Source organism: Salvelinus alpinus, chromosome 8 (assembly GCF_045679555.1).
Source record: "Salvelinus alpinus chromosome 8, SLU_Salpinus.1, whole genome shotgun sequence".
Taxonomy (NCBI): domain Eukaryota; kingdom Metazoa; phylum Chordata; class Actinopteri; order Salmoniformes; family Salmonidae; genus Salvelinus; species Salvelinus alpinus.
In genome coordinates, this window is record NC_092093.1 from 35,120,441 (window position 1) to 35,143,330 (window position 22,890).

At 42.2% G+C, this 22,890-nt stretch overlaps 3 protein-coding genes across 5 annotated transcripts in view; 2 read left to right on the forward strand and 1 right to left on the reverse strand.

The window, feature by feature from the left end:
- Nucleotides 1-6,954, forward strand: part of LOC139583033 (mitogen-activated protein kinase kinase kinase 5-like) — a 68,184-nt gene extending 61,230 nt beyond the window's left edge. For both annotated transcript variants that reach the window (XM_071413708.1, XM_071413709.1), the window contains exons 28-30: nt 4,120-4,232; nt 4,516-4,592; nt 4,727-6,954. In XM_071413708.1, coding sequence (XP_071269809.1) covers nt 4,120-4,232; nt 4,516-4,592; nt 4,727-4,787 — 251 coding nt within the window. In that variant the 3' untranslated portion in view covers nt 4,788-6,954. The remainder of the gene's footprint in view (nt 1-4,119; nt 4,233-4,515; nt 4,593-4,726) is intronic.
- Nucleotides 6,955-7,329: 375 nt separating this feature from the next.
- lrp11 (low density lipoprotein receptor-related protein 11) lies at nt 7,330-15,308 on the forward strand. The gene is made up of 9 exons (XM_071413710.1): nt 7,330-8,168; nt 8,614-8,771; nt 9,245-9,386; nt 10,172-10,297; nt 11,957-12,208; nt 13,005-13,175; nt 13,319-13,378; nt 13,484-13,600; nt 13,715-15,308. Exons 1-9 carry the CDS (start codon nt 7,571-7,573, stop codon nt 13,867-13,869), a joined length of 1,779 nt encoding a protein of 592 aa, XP_071269811.1. The 5' UTR covers nt 7,330-7,570; the 3' UTR covers nt 13,870-15,308.
- Nucleotides 15,214-22,855, reverse strand: LOC139583037 (protein-L-isoaspartate(D-aspartate) O-methyltransferase-like). Of its 2 annotated transcripts, none has more exons than XM_071413713.1 (8): nt 22,551-22,855; nt 18,339-18,443; nt 18,220-18,251; nt 17,936-18,040; nt 17,661-17,781; nt 17,236-17,321; nt 16,617-16,833; nt 15,214-16,128 (listed from the first exon to the last, which is right to left on the reverse strand). In XM_071413713.1, the coding sequence occupies exons 1-7, from the start codon at nt 22,723-22,725 to the stop codon at nt 16,654-16,656; spliced, it is 804 nt and encodes a 267-aa protein (XP_071269814.1). In that variant the 5' UTR covers nt 22,726-22,855; the 3' UTR covers nt 15,214-16,128; nt 16,617-16,653. The 2 variants fall into 2 exon arrangements, with proteins under 2 accessions (XP_071269814.1, XP_071269813.1); XM_071413712.1 differs by having other exon boundaries at nt 16,664-16,833; nt 22,551-22,853.
- Nucleotides 22,856-22,890: the final 35 nt, after the last annotated feature.

The following is a 22,890-nucleotide window of genomic DNA, read 5'->3' on the forward strand; positions in this document are numbered from 1 at the left end:
CGGCCTCATGACACCTGGCTCAATGCCCAATCTAGCCCTACCAGTGCGGGGAGGTGGAATAACCCGCACCGGGCTATGCACACGTACAGGAGACACCGTGCGCTCTACTGCGTAACACGGCGTCTGCCCGTACTCCCGCTCTCCACGGTTAGCCTGGGAAGTGGGCGCAGGTCTCCTACCTGCCCTTGGCCCACTACCTCTTAACCCCCCCCCCAAGAAATGTTGTAACTCGAAGAACGCACGAACAGGAAAAATGACTACATAAAACGAAACGAACAAACAAACCGAAAACAGTCCCGTATGGTGCAACACAGACACAGGAGACAACCACCCACAACAAACAATGTGACAACACCTACCTTAATATGATTCTCAATCAGAGGAGATGAAAACCACCTGCCTCTAATTGAGAACCATATCAGGTCACCCATTAACCAACATAGAAACAGAAAACATAGACTGCCCACCCAAACTCACGTCCTGACCAGCTAACACATAAAACAACTAACAGAAAACAGGTCAGGAACGTGACAACTACACTACTCCCAACAAACACTACACACCTCCCAACAAAAACTACACACCTCCCAACAAACGCTACACACCTCCCAACATCCACTACACACCTCCCAACATCCACTACACACCTCCCAACATCCACTACACACCTCCCAACATCCACTACACTACTCCCAACAAACGCTACACACCTCCCAACAAACGCTACACACCTCCCAACAAACGCTACACACCTCCCAACAAACGCTACACACCTCCCAACAAACACTACACACCTCCCAACATCCACTACACACCTCCCAACATCCAATACACACCTCCCAACATCCAATACACACCTCCCAACATCCACTACACACCTCCCAACATACACTGCACAACTCCCAACATACACTGCACACCTCCCAACACACTACACACCTCCCAACATACACTTCACACCTTCCAACATCAGTGGTGTAAAGGACTTAAAGTTGAAGTCGGAAGTTTACATACCACTCCTCACATTTGTTGTTAACAAACTATAGTTTTGGCAAGTCGGTTAGGACATCTACTTTGTGCATGACACAAGTAATTTTTCCGACAATTGTTTACAGACAGATTATTTCACTTATAATTCACTGTATCACAATTCCAGTGGGTCAGAAGTTTACATACACTTAGTTGACTGTGCCTTTAAACAGCTTGGAAAATTACAGAAAATGATGTCATGGCTTTAGAAGCTTCTGATAGGCTAATTGACATCATTTGAGTCAATATGCGGTGTACCTGTGGATGTATTTCAAGGCCTACCTTCAAACTCAGTGCCTCTTTGCTTGACATCATGGGAAAATCAAAAGAAAACAGCCAGACCTCAGAAAATTTTTTTTTGTTGACCTCCACAAATCTGGTTCATCTTTGGGAGCAATTTCCAAACGCCTGAAGGTATCACATTCATCTGTACAATCAATAGTACGCAAGTATAAACGCCATGGGACCACGCAGCCGCCATACCGTTCAAGAAGGAGACGCGTTCTGTCTCCTAGAGATGAACGTACTTTGGTGCGAAAAGTGCAAATCAATTCCAGAACAACAGCAAAGGACCTTGTGAAGATGCTGGAGGAAACAGGTACAAAATTATCTATATCCACAGTAAAACAAGTCCTATATCGACATAACCTGAAAGGCCGCTCAGCAAGGAAGAAGCCACTGCTCCAAAACCACCATAAAAAAGCCAGACTACGGTTTGCAACTGCACATGGGGACAAAGATCGTACTTTTTGAAGAAATGTCCTCTGGTCTGATGAAACAAAAATAGAACTGTTTGGCCATAATGACCATCGTTATGTTTGGAGGAAAAAGGGGGAGGCTTGCAAGCTGAAGAACACCATCCCAACCGTGAAGCACGGGGGGTGGCAGCATCATGTTGTGGGGGTGCTTTGCTGCAGGAGGGACTGGTGCACTTCAAAAAATAGATGGAATCATGAGGTAGGAAAATTATGTGGATATATTGAAACAACATCTCAAGACATCAGTCAGGAAGTTCAAGCTTGGTCGCAAATGGGTCTTCCAAATGGACAATGACCCCAAGCATACTTCCAAAGTTGTGGCAAAATGGCTTAAGGACAACAAAGTCAAGGTATTGGAGTGGCCATCACAAAGCCCTGACCTCAATCCTATAGAAAATTTGTGGGCAGAACTGAAAAAGCGTGTGCGAGCAATGAGGCCTACAAACCTGACTCAGTTACACCAGCTCTGTCAGGAGGAATGGGCCAAAATTCACGCAACTTATTGTGGGAAGCTTGTGGAAGGCTACCCAAAATGTTTGACCCAAGTTAAACAATTTAAAGGCAACGCTACCAAATACTAATTGAGTGTATGTAAACTTCTGACCCACCCTCTTTACTATTATTCTGACATTTCACATTCTTAAAATAAAGTGCTGATCCTAACTGACCAAAGACAGGGCATTTTTACTAGGATTAAATGTCAGGAATAGTGAAAAAATATATATTAGGTGAACAATAGGTAAGTAAAGAAATAAAAACAACAGTAAAAAGACAGTGAAAAATAACAGTAGCGAGGCTATATACAGTAGCGAGGCTATAAAAGTAGCGAGGCTACATACAGACACCGGTTAGTCGGGCTGATTGAGGTAGTATGTACATGTAGATATGGTTAAAGTGACTATGCATATATGATGAACCGAGAGTAGCATTAGTGTAAAAGAGCGGTTCTGATCTGGCAGACTCATTAAACACAAACGCTTCATTTGTAAATTATGTCTTGAGTGTTGGAGTGTGCCCCTGGCTATCCATCAATAAAAAAAGAAAATTGTGCTGTCTGGTTTGCTTAATTTAAGGAATTTTAAATTAAGTATACTTTTACTTTTGATACTTAAGGACATTTTAGCAATTCCATTTACTTTTGATACCTAAGTATAGGTATCAAAAAATATAGGTATAGGTTTAAAACCAAATACTTTCAGTATTTTACTGGGTGACTTTCACTTGAGTCATTTTCCAATTTAAAAAAAATGTTTACCCCTTTTTCGTGGTATACAATTGGTAGTTACAGTCTTGTCTCATCGCTGCAACTCCCGTACGGACTCAGGAGAGGTGAAGGTCGAGAGCCGTGCGTCCTCGAAAACACAACCCAACCAAGCCGCACTGCTTCTTGACACAATGCCCACTTAACCCGGAAGCCAGCCGCACCAATGTGTCAGAGGAAACACTGTACACCTGGCAACCGTGTCAGCGTGCACTGCGCCCGGCCCACAGGAGTTGATAGTGCGCGATGGGACATTCCTGCTGGCCAAACCCTCCCCTAACCCGGATGACGCTGGGCCAATTGTGCACCACCCCATGGGTCTCCCAGTCATGGCCGGCTGCGACAGAGCCTGGACTCGAACCCAGAATCTCTAGTGGCATAGCTAGCACTGCGATGCAGTGCCTTAGACCACTGTGCCACTCAGGAGACCCTGTTGAGTCATTTTCTATTAAGGTATCTTTACTTTTACTCAAGGATGACAATTGAGTACTTTTTCCACCACTGCCCAACATACACTACACAAATCCTAACATACACTACATACACTATGCACAAGAGCATTAAAAATACTGCTTTTTAAAGGATTAATGGAAATATTTGTACAACAGATGCATCAGGAAATAGACAATGCATATTCTTTGCTGTTTCTAATATGATTGGTTATATGGATGATACATGGTTGTTGTTAAATCTGCAGTAGAAACAATCCGCAGTAGAAACAATAAAAAAGTGACATTCCCACCACTGTTTTGGTTAAAGGCTGGAGAAATTCTCAAATTCATAGACAGAGCTATTGATGCAAGGACTGATCATCCAAGAAATATAAATATTATAGTTTAACCATGTTTTGAGGCTATACAGTGTTTGTTTACATTCAATTTGTTTACAAACATTGGAGTAAAACAACCTTTTATTTTGGGTTATGATGGAGATCGACAGTTGAACTAAGCTTATGAGGCATTTATAAGTTAAGATGAAATGGGTACATATCATTCATTTTACATTTGAAATGTATGTAGCAACTGCAGATTGCCCCTTTAATAGTTGGACATGTACTTTTGTTGTTGACAGATATGCCTACATTATCAGTGAACCAAAGGAGCAAGTCCACTATGAGCCATGGGGACCCAGAGCTGATCAAGTGGCTGAAACTCCAAGGAGCTGACGATGACTCCATGGATAGGGTAGGTCCTGAGGCAGCTCTCCCCCAGCCACGTCTGTTTTAAATGGGCACATTATGTAAACAAACTCACACCCACGTAATTCTCTCCCACTATACTACAGTAAACAATGTGCATTGCTGTAAAGCTGTTAAAACAAATGGCTTGATTGATGTTTGATTATTGCACAGAAGGCTATATGCATACTGTATGTGTAAAGCCTTAATAACAGATACACGGTTGAGCACCATCTATTGGCCACGAGCTTCATCTATTTCATGTACCAATGATTTGACCCATTTTGTAGATTCTGACTGAGGATTACACGTTAGATGACCTTCTCCACTATGTGACGAGAGATGACCTGAAGAGTTTGAGATTAAGGTATACAACATACAATATACAACATCTCTCCTACACTGTCAAATAGCCAGCCATGTCAGCAACCTGATTGAAACAGTAATATCGTACGTTGTGATAATAGTCTGTCTTTATCTTTCTCATGTTTTCCTCCTCAGAGGTGGGATCCTGTGTAAGCTATGGAAGGCCATCACAGACTACAGAGAGAAGCCTGCGTGAGGAGCCTTCGTGTGGCATTAGCCACTGCTACTGTACAGGAACTTTACAACAACAACAACAACAACTGAGTATTCTCCTCAAATCTTACCACTGCACTTTAATCTCAGTATTTATTAGACCAAGACTCCAGTGTAGTTGATAATGTGTGGAGTATTGCCATTATTGTGTGAGAGAGACCTATGGAGTATTGTGTGTGTTAGAGAGAGACCTTGTTGGGTTATGGAAATGTTTTTGGGGAATTATTATTTTCAAACGGGGTTACTTTTTCATGTAAAAATATAAACGCAACATGCAACCATTTCAAAGATTTTACTGAGTTATAGTTCGTATGAAGAAATCAGTCAATTGAAATAAATTCATTAGGCCGAAATCTATTGCGCTATTTTTGTGCATTCAAATTGCCAATCGATACAATGCAATTGTGTTTTTGTCTGTAGCTTATGCCTGCCCATACCATAATGCCATCGCCACCATGAGGCACTCTGTTCGCAATGTTGACATTAGCAAACTGCTCGCCCACACGACGCCATACACATGGTCTGCGGTTGTGAGGCCGGTTGGACGTACCGCAAAATTTTTTAAAACAACATTGGAGGTGGCTTATGGTAGAGAAATTAACATTCAATTCTCTACCAACAGCTCTGGTGGACATGGCTGCAGTCAGCATGCCAATTGCATGCACCCTCAAAACTTGAGACATCTGTGGCATTGTGTTGTGTGACAGAACTGCACATTTTAGAGAGGGCTTTTATTGTCCCCGGCACAAGGTGCACCTGTGTAATGATCATGTTGTTTAATCAGCTTCTTGATATGCCACGGCTGTCAGGTGGATGGATTATCTTGTCTTGTCAAATTTGTGCGCACAATTTGAGAGAAATAAGCTTTTAGTGCGTATTGAACATTTCTGGGATCTTTTATTTCAACTCATGAAAACATTTGTTTATACTTTTGTTCAGTGTAAATAAGCACCACTGATTTTATAATGTTCAACAGTTATGACATGTTTTAAGCTGGTGCTCCAAGATTCACAGGGCAAACAGTGGAACATTACCTATAAATATCTGAGAATGTGTTTAATCTTTAAATGTTATTTGGTTGTAGAATTTTCACCTTACTATCATTTGTTAACAACACATGAGACTGACCATTTTCTAAACCAAGCCTGAGAGATAAAATACAATGTTAACTGATGTGTTTGAGCTGCTGTACATTATGTTGATAAACAACATTGTTATTGTCAGTGGCTTCTTATCACTACTTTATTTAAATGTATTTTTATGCATGTTGCCTACTCTCAAGGCCATCACTGCATGCCTGCCCTTTTGTACCTTTTTGTTTAACTGTCTGTGAAGGCTTTGAATCATCAAAACTCTTGACTTCATTTGTTCAAGTAATTATTTAACATTTATGTAACTTTAAGATTTTTTGGTGTGATTTTAGGGGAAATTATGTAAATATATTGCAAATATTATGACAGTAAATTACTATTTTTAGTTAAACAATTTACAAAAACCTAGATGTCCTATCTAATGTGCAACACAAAGTTGAGTTGGGTAATTTATAGATATTATTGATACTGGCGATGGAACAAAATGATCTAACCTACGCATTATACTTCCACATGTCAGATTTTGTATGATATTTGATAGGAAAAAACAGATGACCCAATTGATATTTTACTCTATTGAAGATGTATTTTTGTTGTATATTTGGGGAATTATAGAGTTTTAGCCTGCCTTCATTTGTATATTATATGATCTTTAAAGCGGCAATCAGCAGTTGAAAGGATAACAAAGTGGCCTCCCTGCCACTGGCATTTATAAGCTATATTCTTCAAGAATCAATTGGTACATATCATTCATTCACAAGTTCAAAAATGTATATAGCAACTGCAGATTGCCCCTTTAAAAATGCAAATTCTTTAAATCAAATGTATATGTTTGATTGAAAATCAGAATCGAAAACAAGATGGTCATATTGTTGTACCACCAACCTCTTTTATTTTAAATATTTCTGTCAGAAATACACAAATGAAGTTTTGCTCAAATATGTCCGTTTTGTTTTCATATTCATGATAGATTGATTACATTATTTGTGCAATAACATATTGTTGTGTAACACAAAACATCGTCTTATTCTTAACTGTGAAATAAAGTTTAAACTGAAATCATGTTTATTATGGACATTATATTCACACAACTGAACACAAATCATTTTCCATGGGCCTATGATTTCAAAATGCGGGTCTAGTACCCTAATAATATTCAGAAAATCTACAGTTCTTAAGCTTGCAGACATACAGAGAGTTGCATAAAACCAAAACTGACAGGCGCGCTGCGGGAAACGGGCTGTGCTATCCGGCATACTTGGAACGTCCATACCCTGAACTCCAACCCTAACTTTATACCCTACGCTAACCATAAACCGTAATTAACCATAACCATTGTACATTTCAACTTCATTGGCGTAGGGACGTCCCAATGATTCCGGATAGCACAGATCCTGAAGAGACTCAATATAAAACATCATCCGTGACGTCAATGATTTCAGTGCGCCTCCAATCACTGTGGCTGGATGTGGATGTTGGGCGCTACCTCCAAGCAGTGCCATCATGATACCGACAAAAGACCTTTAGCATCGCAAAAAGAAGCAAGCAAAAGTGTTCACCGGCGACTCGAGATTATTGGATATGAGACAATATTTGTATTTATATTTTGCGTTATAGGTTTCTGGAGTTGAAATAAAGAAGGGCCTCCTCATGCGTCAGAAAATACCCGGGAAGGATGCCGTCTAACTGCGTACACATAATGGCTTTGGCTCAGCATCGACTTATTGCGTGTATGCTGCTGTTCTGTATGGTGACTAGCATTCACACCCGGTCCTCTAAAATATCGGACTTGAAATCTAAAATATCAGGGGTGGAAGAGCTCTTAGGAGAATTCCGCAAGCAGCTCCAACAGGACCAGACGTATAGCAGGGAGGAAGAGGAGGTGGTTGACGTCTGCCTGGGTGACTTCAACGCCGTAGAGGAGCACATCATCCGAGCGAGGGCCTCCATAGAGCAGGGGGCCACCTTTCTCTCGGCTCCTGACCAGGTGTACAGTTGGAAAGACTGTCTCCATGCCTGCTGCGCAGACCCCCACTGCACGGTGGCGGTGGTCCAGGAGGACCTGAGACAGTCGGACGACGGCCTCAGCTGCTATTTGCTCAACTGCAGTTATAGAAATAAAAACGTCTGTTCGTTCGCAGCACAGGCAGGGTTCAGCACCTACAGCCGGGCTCACAATACAACAGGACACCTCACCTCTTCCAGTGGCAATGTAGATGGGAACAAAATCAGGAGACCTGAGGATAAACCTAGTGTTGAAGATGGCATGCCAGGTGAGGTTCGCCACCTGCTTTGATTTATATGGGATATAAGTTATAACATACAATATACATACATGCAAGTGTTTGTCTAAATCACAAAAGTATATCATGTGTTGCTATTGCTTATGATAAAGCATGCATACATAGTAAATGGTTGCTGGTAATTCTGTTCCACAGCCTCTAACAATTATCAGTCTGGTGTTTAGCTTGGGTTAATCATTTGCTATTTGCCCCCTGCTTCTAAATTTAGATGTAATCTAAGTCCGTGGGTCCAGGTGCGCTTGACAAGTTTCACCCAACTTTTAAACTAAATCCAATGACATGGTGAAATGTTATGTTGATTTCACGTTGAATACAGGTTAGCTGACAACTCAACTAAATGAAAATGAAAATCAAAACTAGACGTTGAACTGACATCTGTGCCCAGTGGGTTAGCTCTGCTCTGGGTTGTTTTCAGACATGGACGAACCGCCCCGGAGTGATGCCGGCCAGGATGTGGTCATCCAGCTGCCCACTGACTGGGCCGTAGTGGACGGCCGGGACAGTGTGGACGACCACGGAGTAACTCGTTACGAATGGGCCCTGGTGAAGGGCGACCAAGACATCAACATGAAGGTAACACTGCAACTGGTGTCATTCTTCCGCATTTAAACTTTGTTTCTGCTTAGATTCTTTCCTCTGTGAGTAATGTCGAGTGTCAAAACACTGTGGGATGGCATTTGCTTTAGCAGATCTGGGACTCACAGTTGTCTTGTTGCTATAATGTCATACATAGAATGAGGTATATACTGAAGTCAACATGGCGGTTTGCATGGTGCGGCCGGAGCCACATAATGCCCTGCTGCACAGACACAAATAAAAGGCTATTGTCACCCAACCTGCCGAAAGGACAAGAGCCCTATTGTAGGCTACCCTCTCTCTCCCTGTGACGCCACTGAGCGGTTGATGTGATATACCAGTAGTGGGTCTTTAGAAGAAACCACTCTTGACTCTTTCAATGAAGGTGGCTTTGTTCATGGCATAATTTTTCAGTGCAGTTTTCTTCAGTGCTATTTTCTCTCTGAAATGTTATTTCCGCTCACCTGCAGGTGACCCATCCAGGGTTACTGAAGATCAGTGGTCTACAGGAGGGTGTCTATACCTTCCAGATGACTGTCACTGACACCGCGGGACAGAAGAGCACCGACAATGTCACTGTGACTGTGCTGGCTCCAGAACGCCAAGCTGAAGGTGAAAAACACTTCAAACTAGCCAGATGTGCCTCCTCATGTTCATCTATCATTCATTAGTGGATCTTGCCTAATTTCTCGCTATTCTGTGACTAACATTAATAGCAATATTGTGTTGTTGTGGTCAAATGTCTTTGTGCTTCTCTGTGGTCCTGTTCCTCATATAATACCTTTTCCACTCTAGACCAATGCATTACAGGCAATGACCTTTTCACTGCAATTGAATCCATGCTTCCAAGGGTTTAATCCATCGCATAATGAAACAGAGCCTGGGATTTAGTGCTCTAATCAATTAAGCAGTACTGCCCTAGTCAAATGGCTGGCTGCCTAATAGCCATTCAGATGATCAGGCATGTTAATCTATTCACTGCATAGAGATGGATGAGATACAGTATGCCTTAAATCATCCTAGTCTAGCCCCATCTAGAGTAATAAACGAAGGAAGAGGGTAGGGATTGTTTATGTACCTGGAATATGAAGGTCCTTTTCTAAACCTATAAGTGATGAATATTACAGCAACATAATGTACTACTATTATACATTTCTCCTGTCCAATCCCGAATTCCAACAAACATAAGATGAGTGACCTATTACACAGAACAGCAGTTTAACACAGCATCCATACTGTAGGAAGGCTGTCAAGTATACCTGGGGACTGTCATTGGGTGCCGTGGTGGTGGTCGTGGCCAATAGTAGCGCTTCATCACCCATTTGTGAGTGTGTAGGCACTGAACTACAGTGTCATTGGAGAGTAAAACAGAGGTGTTTGTGTCTCCTCTCCCCCAGTATGTACAGGTAGCTGCTCCCGCTACCAGTTCATGTGTGACGACGGCTGCTGTATTGACATCATCTACGCCTGCGATGGGAAGCAGCAGTGTCCAGACCGCTCAGACGAGGATTTCTGCCAGAGCTGTAAGTCACTCAATCTGTCCCCCTCACACTGTCAGCCACGGGGAGGCAGTAGCTCCTGGTAATTGTTGACTTTCCTGTCAAAATAAAGGTTAAATAAATAAAATGATGATCATATTGTAATATAATAACAGAATAATAAAAATAATAATAATAACAACATAGAGGGCTGTAGGTTTCCTGTGTGGACTTTATTGTACCAGGATGAAGTGTAGTTTTAGACTTTATTGTACTAGGATGGAGTGTAGTTTTAGACTTTATTGTACCAGGATGGAGTGTAGTTTTATACTTTATTGTACTAGGATGGAGTGTAGTTTTAGACTTTATTGTACCAGGATGGAGTGTAGTTTTAGACTTTATTGTACTAGGATGGAGTGTAGTTTTAGACTTTATTGTACCAGGGTGGAGTGTAGTTTTAGACTTTATTGTACTAGGATGGGGTGTAGTTTTAGACTTTATTGTACCAGGATGGAGTGTAGTTTTAGACTTTATTGTACCAGGATGGAGTGTAGTTTTAGACGTTATTGTACTAGGATGGAGTGTAGTTTTAGACTTTATTGTACCAGGGTGGAGTGTAGTTTTAGACTTTATTGTACTAGGATGGGGTGTAGTTTTAGACTTTATTGTACCAGGATGGAGTGTAGTTTTAGACTTTATTGTACCAGGATGGAGTGTAGTTTTAGACGTTATTGTACTAGGATGGAGTGTAGTTTTAGACTTTATTGTACCAGGATGGAGTGTAGTTTTATACTTTATTGTACTAGGATGGAGTGTAGTTTTAGACTTTATTGTACCAGGATGGAGTGTAGTTTTAGACTTTATTGTACCAGGATGGGGTGTAGTTTTAGACGTTATTGTACTAGGATGGAGTGTAGTTTTAGACTTTATTGTACCAGGGTGGAGTGTAGTTTTAAACTTTATTGTACTAGGATGGGGTGTAGTTTTAGACTTTATTGTACCAGGATGGAGTGTAGTTTTAGACTTTATTGTACCAGGATGGAGTGTAGTTTTAGACGTTATTGTACTAGGATGGAGTGTAGTTTTAGACTTTATTGTACCAGGATGGAGTGTAGTTTTATACTTTATTGTACTAGGATGGAGTGTAGTTTTAGACTTTATTGTACCAGGATGGAGTGTAGTTTTATACTTTATTGTACTAGGATGGAGTGTAGTTTTAGACTTTATTGTACCAGGATGGAGTGTAGTTTTAGACTTTATTGTACTAGGATGGAGTGTAGTTTTAGACTTTATTGTACCATGATGGAGTGTAGTTTTAGACTTTATTGTACTAGGATGGAGTGTAGTTTTAGACTTTATTGTACCAGGATGGAGTGTAGTTTTATACTTTATTGTACCAGGATGGAGTGTAGTTTTAGACTTTATTGTCCCAGGATGGAGTATAGTTTTAGACTTTATTGTACTAGGATGGAGTGTAGTTTTAGACTTTATTGTCCCAGGATGGAGTGTAGTTTTAGACTAGAGTGTACTAGGATGGATTGTAGTTTTATACTTGAGTGTACAAGGATAGATTTGTATGCATGCAGTTCAGTCTGGAATATCAGAGCAAGGAGGGCTGCAGTAAATGAATGATGAGCAGGTGAATTTGCATTGTGTCTGAGAGCCCAGGATAACCATGCCCTGTCATCTCTTTCCTCTCTACAGTTGATGGGAACAGGAAGTCGGTGACCCACCCTGCAGGTGCCAGCCCACACAGGCCTGTGGCTCAGCCAGAGGAGACTGAGGACCACTCCATGGCCCAGGGTGTGCCCAAGAAGACCATGGAGGAGGCCAGACCACCTCCACCACAAGCTCCACAAGACCCACAGACCCCACAGTCTCGTGAGAGGAGCAAAGCAGTGCCCCCAGTCCTGCCACAGCCAAGTCACAGTGAACAGGAGAGCCCTGTCAGTCAAGGTACTGTCATTGTGTAACTATTACCTAGCTTTGTTACTACCTAGCTATAAGCCAGTAGGCAATTTAATGCACATGAATCAAAACACAATATTAACAGCTTTGGACAAAAACCTGTAGACAAAAAAACAACTATAGATTAAAGGTTTTGGTCAGCTGTGAAGTAATTCAATCCATTTGGTAGCTGCAACATTTTTCTGGTTGGCCAGACTTTTGTATGTGCTAGCAGAGAGCGGAAGGCCTTTGTGTGTTAGCTAGTAAGCACAGAGAGAGACAGATTGAACACTTGAAGGCAGCCATTGAGCCATAGAGCTGATCTGGAACTGTGGAGCGAGGCAGAATACAGCCCACAGGGGCACTCTGTGAGACGAGCAGGGCTGAGATTGGAGTGCAGTCCTGGGACGGGAGTGAGCCTCACAGGGGCCATTTATCCCCATCAGCGTTGGAACAAAGCACTCCTCTGTCCCCCGCCACCTGATCCCTGAGTTAGGCTAGCCTGAGACAGATGAGGCGGGGTACTTCCAATGTTAACTTATCAAAGACTGAGACCACCTGACCAAATCTCTCGTTCCTTCTCTCTGTCACACCTGACCAAATCGCTCCCTCCCGCTCTTTGCTCTGTCCCCCTGTCGCAGCTGACGAAATCTCTCTCTCTCTGTCCCACCTGAACAAATCTCTTCCTCCCTCTCTCTGTTGTCTTTCTGTCCCACCTGACCAAATCTCTCTCTCGTTCTCTACGTTCTCTCTGTCCCACCTGACCAAATCTCTCACTTTCTCTGTTCTCTCTTTGTCCCAGCAGAGCCCTGTGCAGCTCCCCCTGCTGTGGGGCCATGTAAAGGCATCTTCCCACGCTGGTTCTATGACCCTGTAGCTGAAGAGTGCAAGCACTTCATCTACGGAGGCTGCAAGGGCAACCATAACAACTTCCTGCAGCAGACAGACTGTGTCAATGAATGTACAGAAAAAACAGGTAGGATTATTCTAGGAGACTACATTTTCTTAGTTTTTTTAGAATGATCTGGATTCTGATGTGCATTCTCATTACATATTGAATGAGGTGTACATAATGTAGGAAGACAATTATAAAATGAATAATGGAAATAAATAATTCAGGTACTGCTATCAAGCAAATGACCGTGGCACCTCCCCCCACCACCAAACACACAGAGTCAGGTAAATTCCATTGTTTCATGATTATTACTCCTGAACATGATTATTAATGAGCTGAATACAATCTCTCACCTGTTTCAGTCTTAACCAGTGTATTAACATTTACAGTAGAGACCCCTAAAGTGACCATGAAGTGGCCAGAGACCAAACTACTAGCAGAGAGTGACATGTTCCCAATATCCAAACCACACTCAGTAGTCGGAGGACACCCAGTGCCTGAGTCAGGTCTGTTCAACATCCTTACCAACTTAGTTACAATAACTCTGTAATATGAGGTTATACATGGAGAATTCAAGATAGTATATGACAGTGTCTTTATCTCTCTCTTCTCCCCTGCAGGTGCGATCCTGCCATTGGTTCTGGGCCTGATCATCACGGCTCTGTTGCTGCTCATGATTGGCTGTCGTCTGCGGTTGGTCCACCACAAGCTGAAGAAGGCTCGCCCCCTCACCACAGAGGAGTCTGATTATCTCATCAACGGCATGTACCTGTAGCAGCATAGCAGGCACATGCACAGATAGGGCTCTACCTGTGCAGAGCACATGCCCCTTTGCCCTTCCAGTCGCTAAAGTGCCCTTTTGTAAACAAACATTTATTTTTTGTTGTTGATATACATAGTTTTTGTTGCAGTTGTTCTGAACCCACTGCCCGCAAGTCATCTTTAAATTCCCATTAAATATGTGTCATTGAATTAGCCATTAAGATATGGCCATCTATTGCTTCTATGTAACTAAATAATCAAAGTCATAATTGCTCAATGAATCTGTGACCGCGGTGGCAGAATCTTATTTTTTGGGTGCTCTTTTTTTAGTTTGAGCACCTGCCTCTCAAAAAGCCTGTGCATGGCACTTCTATTTCTTTTGGATGCACCCTCTGCACTAAAAGCCCCTCAGGCAGAAACACCAAAACTGTCAGTCAACTTGTTAGCCAGGAGGACTCTTCATGATAACAGCCTATCAAACATTCTATATCATGACTGTGTACACCTGTAGGTGCACTTGATATATCTAACTCACCGTGCTAGGTAGGCAGAGATCACTCTTTAAAATTGTCCCATTGGAATGGTCCCAAAAGTGCAAGCTCTACCCACCCAGCGCTCCAGGGTCATGGTTGAGCTAAATCGAACCCACCTTTTAACAGGGAAGAAATGTTTGCCACTTTTGTATACTCGCTTGGTGTGAAAACTGATGCTCGTCTGCTCTTTCATTATTTCTCTTTCACCCTCTTTTCCTTAATAGTACAACATTTTCATTTCATGGATTATGGATGTATATTTTCGTTGGAGATATAGTACTTTATCCCTTACGTAATACTTCTGCCACTGAGTGGCACTGTTGTGCCATGATGCTGTATATCTATTAGGCTTGGCCTCGAGTTTTATTTTGTACCAGACTCATTTTAAATATGGGGGTAGCAAACTATGTAACGCATTGTAGATTCCAAAACTACAATCATTACTGAAAATTATTTTGTTATAACAACAAGTAATTCCAGAAACGCCCATATCAAGCCATAAAGCAGTCTAGGCTGTCTGATATTGCAATGTGGTCGGTTGCTTTTCTGTATCGTCTAGCTATGTAGTTTTAAGATGTTAATGTAGCTCAAATGTCTGTATGCATACAGTTTGTGTGAAATAGTAAAGTTAACTCTTGATCAATATATATTTTGTAACTCTGTGATAAAGTGTTCAGAGTATTTTGAGTGGTAATGCAATCAGAATATACAACGTGGATTCTTCCTGCTCTAGGTTTTTAGAGTGGTAAGGACAAATGGCAGTAGGTGCTGTCTTCAACGGCATATACAGCTTGTAACAATAAACACTCCACAGCACAAAGGGGGACAAAAACATAAGCATCTCTTTATTTTCATTTTTGCCATTCCAGAAATTGTGAAAGCCATGGACCATCCAAAATAAATGTGCTTTTTAATTCCATGTTTAAAAAAAACAACAGACATTCATTTTCTTTGCATTGAGGCTTATTTTGGCAAAGCACCGGCTATTTCATTTAGTGTCGGTCATCAGTAAAGCCTGCACACAATGTTGTCATTGAAACCATGTGGAAGTACTCCACTCTTGTTGTAGAGTGTTGTGGTTTGGCTTTTGCCTGTATCCAACTGTACAAGTAAATCTAGGTGTAATAGTCCTTTCTTTAATGCCATTTAGTGTCATGTGCTGCATGTCAAACAACTGGATGTGGGATAGAGTAGCCATTTGTGCAGCCTGCGTGTGCCTGTTTAAATACTGTGGGGGGGGGGGGGGGGGTGATATGTTAGCAGAGCAGTACAGATATCTACAATCAGATCTTCAGATGCAAAATCGGTAGCAAGTGGGTGAATAATCTCATCAACTCAGGCTTTCCTTATCAGATCAGTCTGGCAACCTCTTCACACTCAGCTTTGATGGAGCTGAAATGCATTATTGTTGAAATGGTTGATTGCAACTCACGGATGTAACCAAAATTTTAAAATTTTAAAAAAACTCAAAATCCTGCAGCAAATCAAAAGGAAAAATTCACAACCCCCCCAAAAAATGCAGGCCTGAAAAAAAGACTAACCCCGACACTTTCTTCTGTTCAATCTCTAACAGTATTTTTCCCAACCTCAGGGGTTATTCCTCAGCATGATAAAGAAAACAAAATCACCATGGTTTATGTTTTGAATTCCAATGGCTGTTGTTGGAACCCAAAGTCCTCTCCTCCAGGCTCACATTGAAAATGTGGTATATGGACAGTTTGTCGCCTCAAAGTTCATCCCTGTGAGAAAGAGGCAAAACATTAAGCGATGGACTTAAAAAGAGGAAATGTACTGTGTCAAAATCATAACACCCTCTTGTCATGCCACTGAAGGTCAGTTACACACTCCCATGCACAAACTGTTATAGAAAGCCCCACACCACGTGCAAAATCCAAAATGAGGCTAAACGTCTCGTAGACTTCCCCTCAAGAACAAGGATGATTAAAATTGATAAGCTCTCATGCCAGAAGTAACACAGCCAAATATCAAACATAACTCAACTTCAAAGAAAACCATTCTTGTAATACCAAACAGAATCCACACTTGATTGTTGCGTCACTGCACTCTTGTTTAGCTGAACAGATCTAAAATATCATACTCGTTTACGGGATTAAAACTAAGAAAACGTGCAGCCAGTTGACATGGTATGGAAGAAGCAACTAATGATGACAAGCAGCAAACACAGCCCCTTGGGATCCATTATCTGCTCCAGGCCACACCATTTCACCTTTGCCCACTGTGTGAAGGAGAGAGGGAGTAGGAAGTCACTTCCACCTGGACCACTGCTTCTCTTTGTCTGTTAAAGGCACGTAAATCACCCCCATCAGGGGCTTCATCTTGGTGCTGCCGTCCTCCAGTTTGTCGTACTGCTCCAGCATCTGGTTCCCTCCGGCCGGCCCCACGGGTAGAATCAGCCTGCCGCCTGGCTTCAGCTGATCCAGGAGCTGAGGGAGGAGAGGACACTCACTGGGTCAGAACCAGATAACCTGCCCCAAGGTCCAGACATTCCCAGTTTTCCACTCCATCAGACTAGACAAGTCTTCTAAGACGAGATTTTCACAATAACAATGCAATGGCTAGCCTAGTATCAAAATATTCTACAGTGTAGTTACACCTGAATAAACCAGGGTACTGTTTGACAAAATAACACAGCATAGAGTACTAACATATTTCCTGAGACCGACCAAAGCCTGCAGTTACTAACAGAGTTAGAGTCCGTGTTGGTTTTGATCTCCTCTCTGACCACAGCATTCCTACGGATGATGGTGGATTGTGGCGATGGGACTCCTATTAACTGGGTCCCCTTTGATGCATTCATTTGTTTTTTCTGTGGTTTGGGAACTTACTGCTTGTGGCACGTTGGGTGCTGCCGCGCCCACGTGGATGGCATCGTAAGGCGCCTCCTCTGGATGGCCCATCCGGCCGTCTCCCACTGTAACGCAACAAACAGGCAGCAGCTGTCACTCACACACTGCCAGCCTTATACCCGCCAAGCAGGCCGCACTGAAAGGCAGTGCCAGGGCACACATCAGAGCTGTGCGATGCCACCTCGACCTCGTCTCTGACACAGATGTTGGTTGACTGCAGTACAGCAGACAGCCGCACCCATGTTTCCTTACTTGACAGTCAGTGCGTCAGCAACTGTATTTTAAGCTTAATTTTTATATTTGAACTGTATATTTTGTACAATACCTTTTCATAACCCAATAATACAAGTCACCAAATTGAATTTGAAAAAAATCCATCTTGCTTTGCTGCTTTTCAGACTTACCGATTAGTTTTATTCTACCTGATGTTATCAAGCTGGGGTCATCTTTCTTTACATTGGTTATAGAATCATCTACTAGTTCCTTGATGTGGTCAATTCCTATCACCTTCCCTTTGGGACCTACCTGTTAAAGACAATAAATTAGGAAGGTATACAAGTCTGTGCCATCGAACATTACACAGAACCCAAAAACCTGAAATAGAAAAACGTACCCCAACCCTACCACCAAAATACAGAAACTATGTTATGTATTAACCCGTCATCATAATATAGCTCACCATTCGTGCAAAGCACGCAGAGAGGATTCCACTGCCAGACCCCACATCCAGAGCTTTGGCCCCATCATACAGCTGATCGTACAGAAGCTCCAACGCATAGGCATGCTGGTAGAAAGAGCATCATGCAACTGCATCACCACCTGTCAACATTGTACTTGCAAACCTCTGGTACGTGCTAAGTTGGTATACATTATAGGAACAAGGCGATCAATGTTTGATAGTAATAATAATTGATAAGATATGCAACAATTTAAACAAATACTAAAAGGCATAGCTAGGCCTACCATGTGTGGTGCACTGATGGTTGCTTGATAGCCTTTGGGGTCAAAGAAAGTGATTATTTAGCGTCTAACATTCATCAATGGCTGGTGTATTGAATTTACACTACAATAAATAAGCACACCTATTGCCTGTGGGGAGTCCATGTAAGGGTTGCATCTGGAGAAATGGCCTCGGTCTGTGGCCAACATGACTTCATAGACCTTGTCCGACTTGATGATCCCATTTTCTAAAGGACAAAGGAAGACAGGCAGTGTTTAACGGTACAGTGGATTTGTGGAGAGTAACATATTCACAAACACTGCAGTGTCTTCAGAGTAAAGTAATCCCTCCACTGACAGTAGGAAGTGCCAGCGACAGCCAGTGCTACTGCTCTTATTTCTCCCCGAGACCCTGGGCCCCAACAACTACATTGCTGAGTGGTCGCCAATATACAGTGCATAAGGAAAGTATTCAGACCCCTTGACTTTTTCCAGATTTTGTTAAATTACAGCTTTATTCTAAAATGGATTAAAAAAAAACATTCTCAGTCTACAAACAATACCCCATAACGACAAAGCGAAAACAGGTTTAGACATTTTTGCAGATTTATAAAAACAAAAAAAGAAATACCTTATTTACATAAGTATTCAAACCCTTTGCTATGAGTCTCGACATTGAGCTCAGGTGCATCCTGTTTCCACTGACTGGGGTGAAGGTTCACCTTCCAACAGGACAACGACCCTAAGCACACAGCCAAGACAATGCAGGAGTGGCTTCGAGACAAGTCTCTGAATGTCCCTGAGTGGCCCAGCCATAGCCCGGACTTGAACCCAATCGAAGATCTCTGGAGAGACCTGAAAATAGCTGTGCAGCGGCGCTCCCCATCCAACCTGACAGAGCTTGAGAGGATCTGCAGATTAGAATGGGTGAAACTCCCCAAATACTGGTGGCCCAAGCTTGTAGCGTCATACCCAAAAAGACTAGAGGCTGTAATCCCTGCCAAAGGTGCTTCAACAAAGTACTGAGTAACGTGTCTGAATACTTATGTAAATATGATATCAGTTTATCATTTTTAATACATTTGCAAAAATTTATAAAAACCTGTTTTTGCTTTGTCATTATGGGTTATTGTGTGTAGATTTATGAGGGGGGAAAAACAATTGAATCCATTTTAGAATAAGGCTGTAACGTGACAAAACGTGGAAAAAGTCAAGGGGTCTGAATACTTTCCGGATGCACAGGACATTACACCTGCATTCCCAACAGCTTCAGATGAACAGTTCAAATGCAGCTATATGTACACAATAGGCTAGTAGGATATATTTCATGTTTTTGAAAGACATTGCACTTAAAAGACCAACTCTTAAAGATGCATTATGCAGAAATCGCTCCGCCATTTCCTGGTTGCTAAAATCTAATAGTTTTCCTAATTTCAGTTTGTGTGACAAAGCAAGCAAGTATTGTGTAGAGAATCATTGTACCATCTAAGCAGTGATATATATTTTCCATAACCAAAATTATTGTATTTTCAGCTGTTTGAAGCTGGTGTACAAAACCAAAACTTAACGGGAAACATAGAAATAGCACACATAGAACAGATCTACCGCTTCTTAGACTTGCTTTCAATAAGAATGATAGGTCTATAACACACATTTCTATGTGAATTTGGTTGCGTCGCCCAAAACGTTACATATAGTGGCTTTAAATAACTTGATGTTCTGAACCCAGTGTGTGTGATAATCAGCTTTAAGCTCACAGAGAAAAGCCTGGCCTAAGGAGCATACAAAAAAACAATTCAGGAATTAGCATGCATCTTGAGTTTGACCCATTTAAATCTGGTTTAGGCAAATTTATGGTTTGCAGTTGGTGAGTAGGCCTAAATGGATCAGAAAGCACATGCCAACAGGGGAGGATGGATGTTGCTAAAATTCACCCAGAACTCAACTTTGTGGATGAAATATTAATCCACTTCAGCATCACATTTTACCCAATGTTTCCCTGGATGCAGTGTTGTACCTGCTTTCGCATATTAAAAGCTGGCCTTAATCTCTTCTCATGCAGAAGACGTTCTCAACATAAAATAGGCCTATGTCCTTTGTAGTGTACAGTATCACAATGAGTAAAGCTATGCAATTTACGATTTAAAAGTGAACAAGGCACAATCAAGCCCAAAGGGCTTTTGGCAAAACGCTCAGACCCGCCCTAGTACCAAAGTGTCTGCTGCAGTGCTTTTCTGGACGCTGACCGTGTAAATATAGCCAACTAGGCCTGCTGGCCAAATCATGTTGGACACTGACATAAGCAAGCCAAAAAGCCTCACTGCAGTCTGCACCAAGTCTTCAGGAGATCTTTTTAGTTTCGTTACAAAAAATGCACTATGTCTTCAGGAGATCTTTTTAGTTTCGTTACAAAAAATGCACTATATATACAAAAATATGTGGACACCCCTCAAATTAGTGGATTCAGCTATTTCAGCCACCCCAGTTGCTGACTGGTGTATAAAATCGAGCACACAGCCATTCAATCTCCATAGACACACATTGGCAGTAGAATGGCAACAGTTTCAGGAAGGCCCTTTCATGTTTCAGCATGACAATGCCCCCGTGCACAAAGCGAGGTCAATACAACAATTGTTTGTCGAGATCGGTGTGGAAGAACTTGACTGACCTGCACAGACCCATGACCTCACCCCCATTGACCACCTTTAGGATGAATTGGAGCGCTGCCTGCGAGCCAGGCCAGGCCTAGTGCCTGACCGCACTAATGCCCATGCCTGAATGGAAGCAAGTCCCCGCAGCAATGTTCCAACATCTAGTGAAAACCCTTCCCAGAAGAGTGGAGGCTTTTATAGCAGCAAAGGGGGAACCAACTCCATACTAATGCCCATGATTTTGGAATGAGATTTTCAACAAGCAGGTGTCCACATGCACTACATGACCAAAAGTATCTGCCTAGTAAATTGGTGAAATTAAGAGATCTAATCTATTAGATACATCTCAATCAGCTAATTCAGGATGGGAAATGGAGCGAGAAGCTGACATCTTTCTTTCATCATCTCTCTCATGTCACCTCCCACTTCCTTACTGTATGGCTCACACACACATAAGAGACACAATCTTAGCAGAGCTAACCACCACAGTGGTGTGTCAGGTGTGACTGCAAATTGGATTAAATATTGCTCAACTATCTAGGAGTGCTGAGTGTGTGACCAGTAGCCTGCTTTAATAGCAACAAGGTTGGATCATGCCTCTCCAAAGGATGGCATTCCCTATCCTACAGTAACTTAGGTACAGTCAATACAGTGGATCAACATGCTAGGCATGGATACCCCACCCACAGGTTACAGCGTTTTAGCTAACCAGATGAGAAGGGTGCAATTGTGTCCCGCAATTCTGGGCGTTCTTGCTTCTGGGCATTCTTGCATCTGCAGGAACCCCTCTTTATACTTTTATCAGTCCAGATTTAAGCTAATACTCCGGTACACAGGCGGGAGCACTCCAGTACAGGTTGTGGCCGTAATCAGTCCTTGACTTGGGCAGGAGCTCACCAGAACTAAGTACCGGCACCTCAAATGTTCTACTGCTTGACTTCCTGCTCCACTTATAGAATATTAGCGCAAAGGGGCCTTCATGCAGGAACCAATGAGATTATGATTTGGGGGTGGCGTTCCTTCAGATGCAGGTGTTATGATACTGATGATGCCACAGACATTGTAACTAGGCCTAACCTGCTATATAAACAAACCATCCGAGGCGACAAATCATATATCACCACACAGTAATGCCCCGAATTGCGGACAGCAATCACACACTATTGGACCACACTTTTGCTTTAGTAGTAAAAACAGAGATCAACTCAATCGAACTTCCAATGCATGTAATTAGTAGGTTTGCTAACTAACAAACGGCTTCGGTATTCCGCATTTCTCCGCATGATATGCCATGACCATCATATGAACTGGCTAGCTAGCAAATTAACTAGCTATGTTTATTTTTAACAACAGCTGTGGCTGGTAGCTAGTTAGCTACTGTAGCTAAACAAGTTTGGTGCAAAGCACAATATGACGCACATAAAATACCTAAGGATTTATTTATAGCCTTTGCACCTAATAAAGCCACTACTGTGTCGATGAAATTGTTAACTTGCAAGCTAGCACTCTGTGGTAGCAGGTGCAGATTTGCAAACATCAGCCAGATATTAGCGTGACTACAGAGGAAAACAGTGTGCAATGTCCCAACGTTTAATAGCCTGACGGTGGTCACCATGCTTTGGAGAAAGCAGCATTTCTCTATTGCCCATTAGATATCTAAACCAAAACCCTTAATTATCCACTTTACATAATGAGTAAACTTACTGCGTAGGTTGTTTACAAGCTCTGCGTGGTTGGCTCCTCCAGATTTCCAGGCCATTATTAAACACACTCTGCGGAGCAGGTAGAGAGCGGCTGTCAGTGCCGCGCCTGCGCAAACTCCTTTGCCTATGAAACTGACAACCTCCAAAACAGACGGAGGGGACACGTCACGCGACATACTTTTACTTCGCAGTTTGCAGCTTTTTTCATACGGTTAGTCCCTGACTAAATTATGATTGCATATAAATGAGCTAATCGGAGATTTCATCTTAAATTTGGGTTTTTGACCACTCAGATTTGATTGCCAGAGCAAGATTCTATCTTCCGCGTTCACCCACTAGGA

Coding starts and splice junctions, on each gene's coding strand:
- lrp11 (XM_071413710.1), top strand. CDS start 7,571: ATGCCGTCTAACTGCGTACACATAATGGCTTTGGCTCAGCATCGACTT. Junction 8,169..8,613: donor TGTTGAAGATGGCATGCCAG/GTGAGGTTCGCC, acceptor GGTTGTTTTCAG/ACATGGACGAACCGCCCCGG. Junction 9,387..10,171: donor TCCAGAACGCCAAGCTGAAG/GTGAAAAACACT, acceptor CCTCTCCCCCAG/TATGTACAGGTAGCTGCTCC.
- LOC139583037 (XM_071413712.1), bottom strand. CDS start 22,725: ATGTCGCGTGACGTGTCCCCTCCGTCTGTTTTGGAGGTTGTCAGTTTC. Junction 17,322..17,660: donor AGGTAGAATAAAACTAATCG/GTAAGTCTGAAA, acceptor GTTGCGTTACAG/TGGGAGACGGCCGGATGGGC. Junction 16,834..17,235: donor CACCCAACGTGCCACAAGCA/GTAAGTTCCCAA, acceptor CTCCTCCCTCAG/CTCCTGGATCAGCTGAAGCC.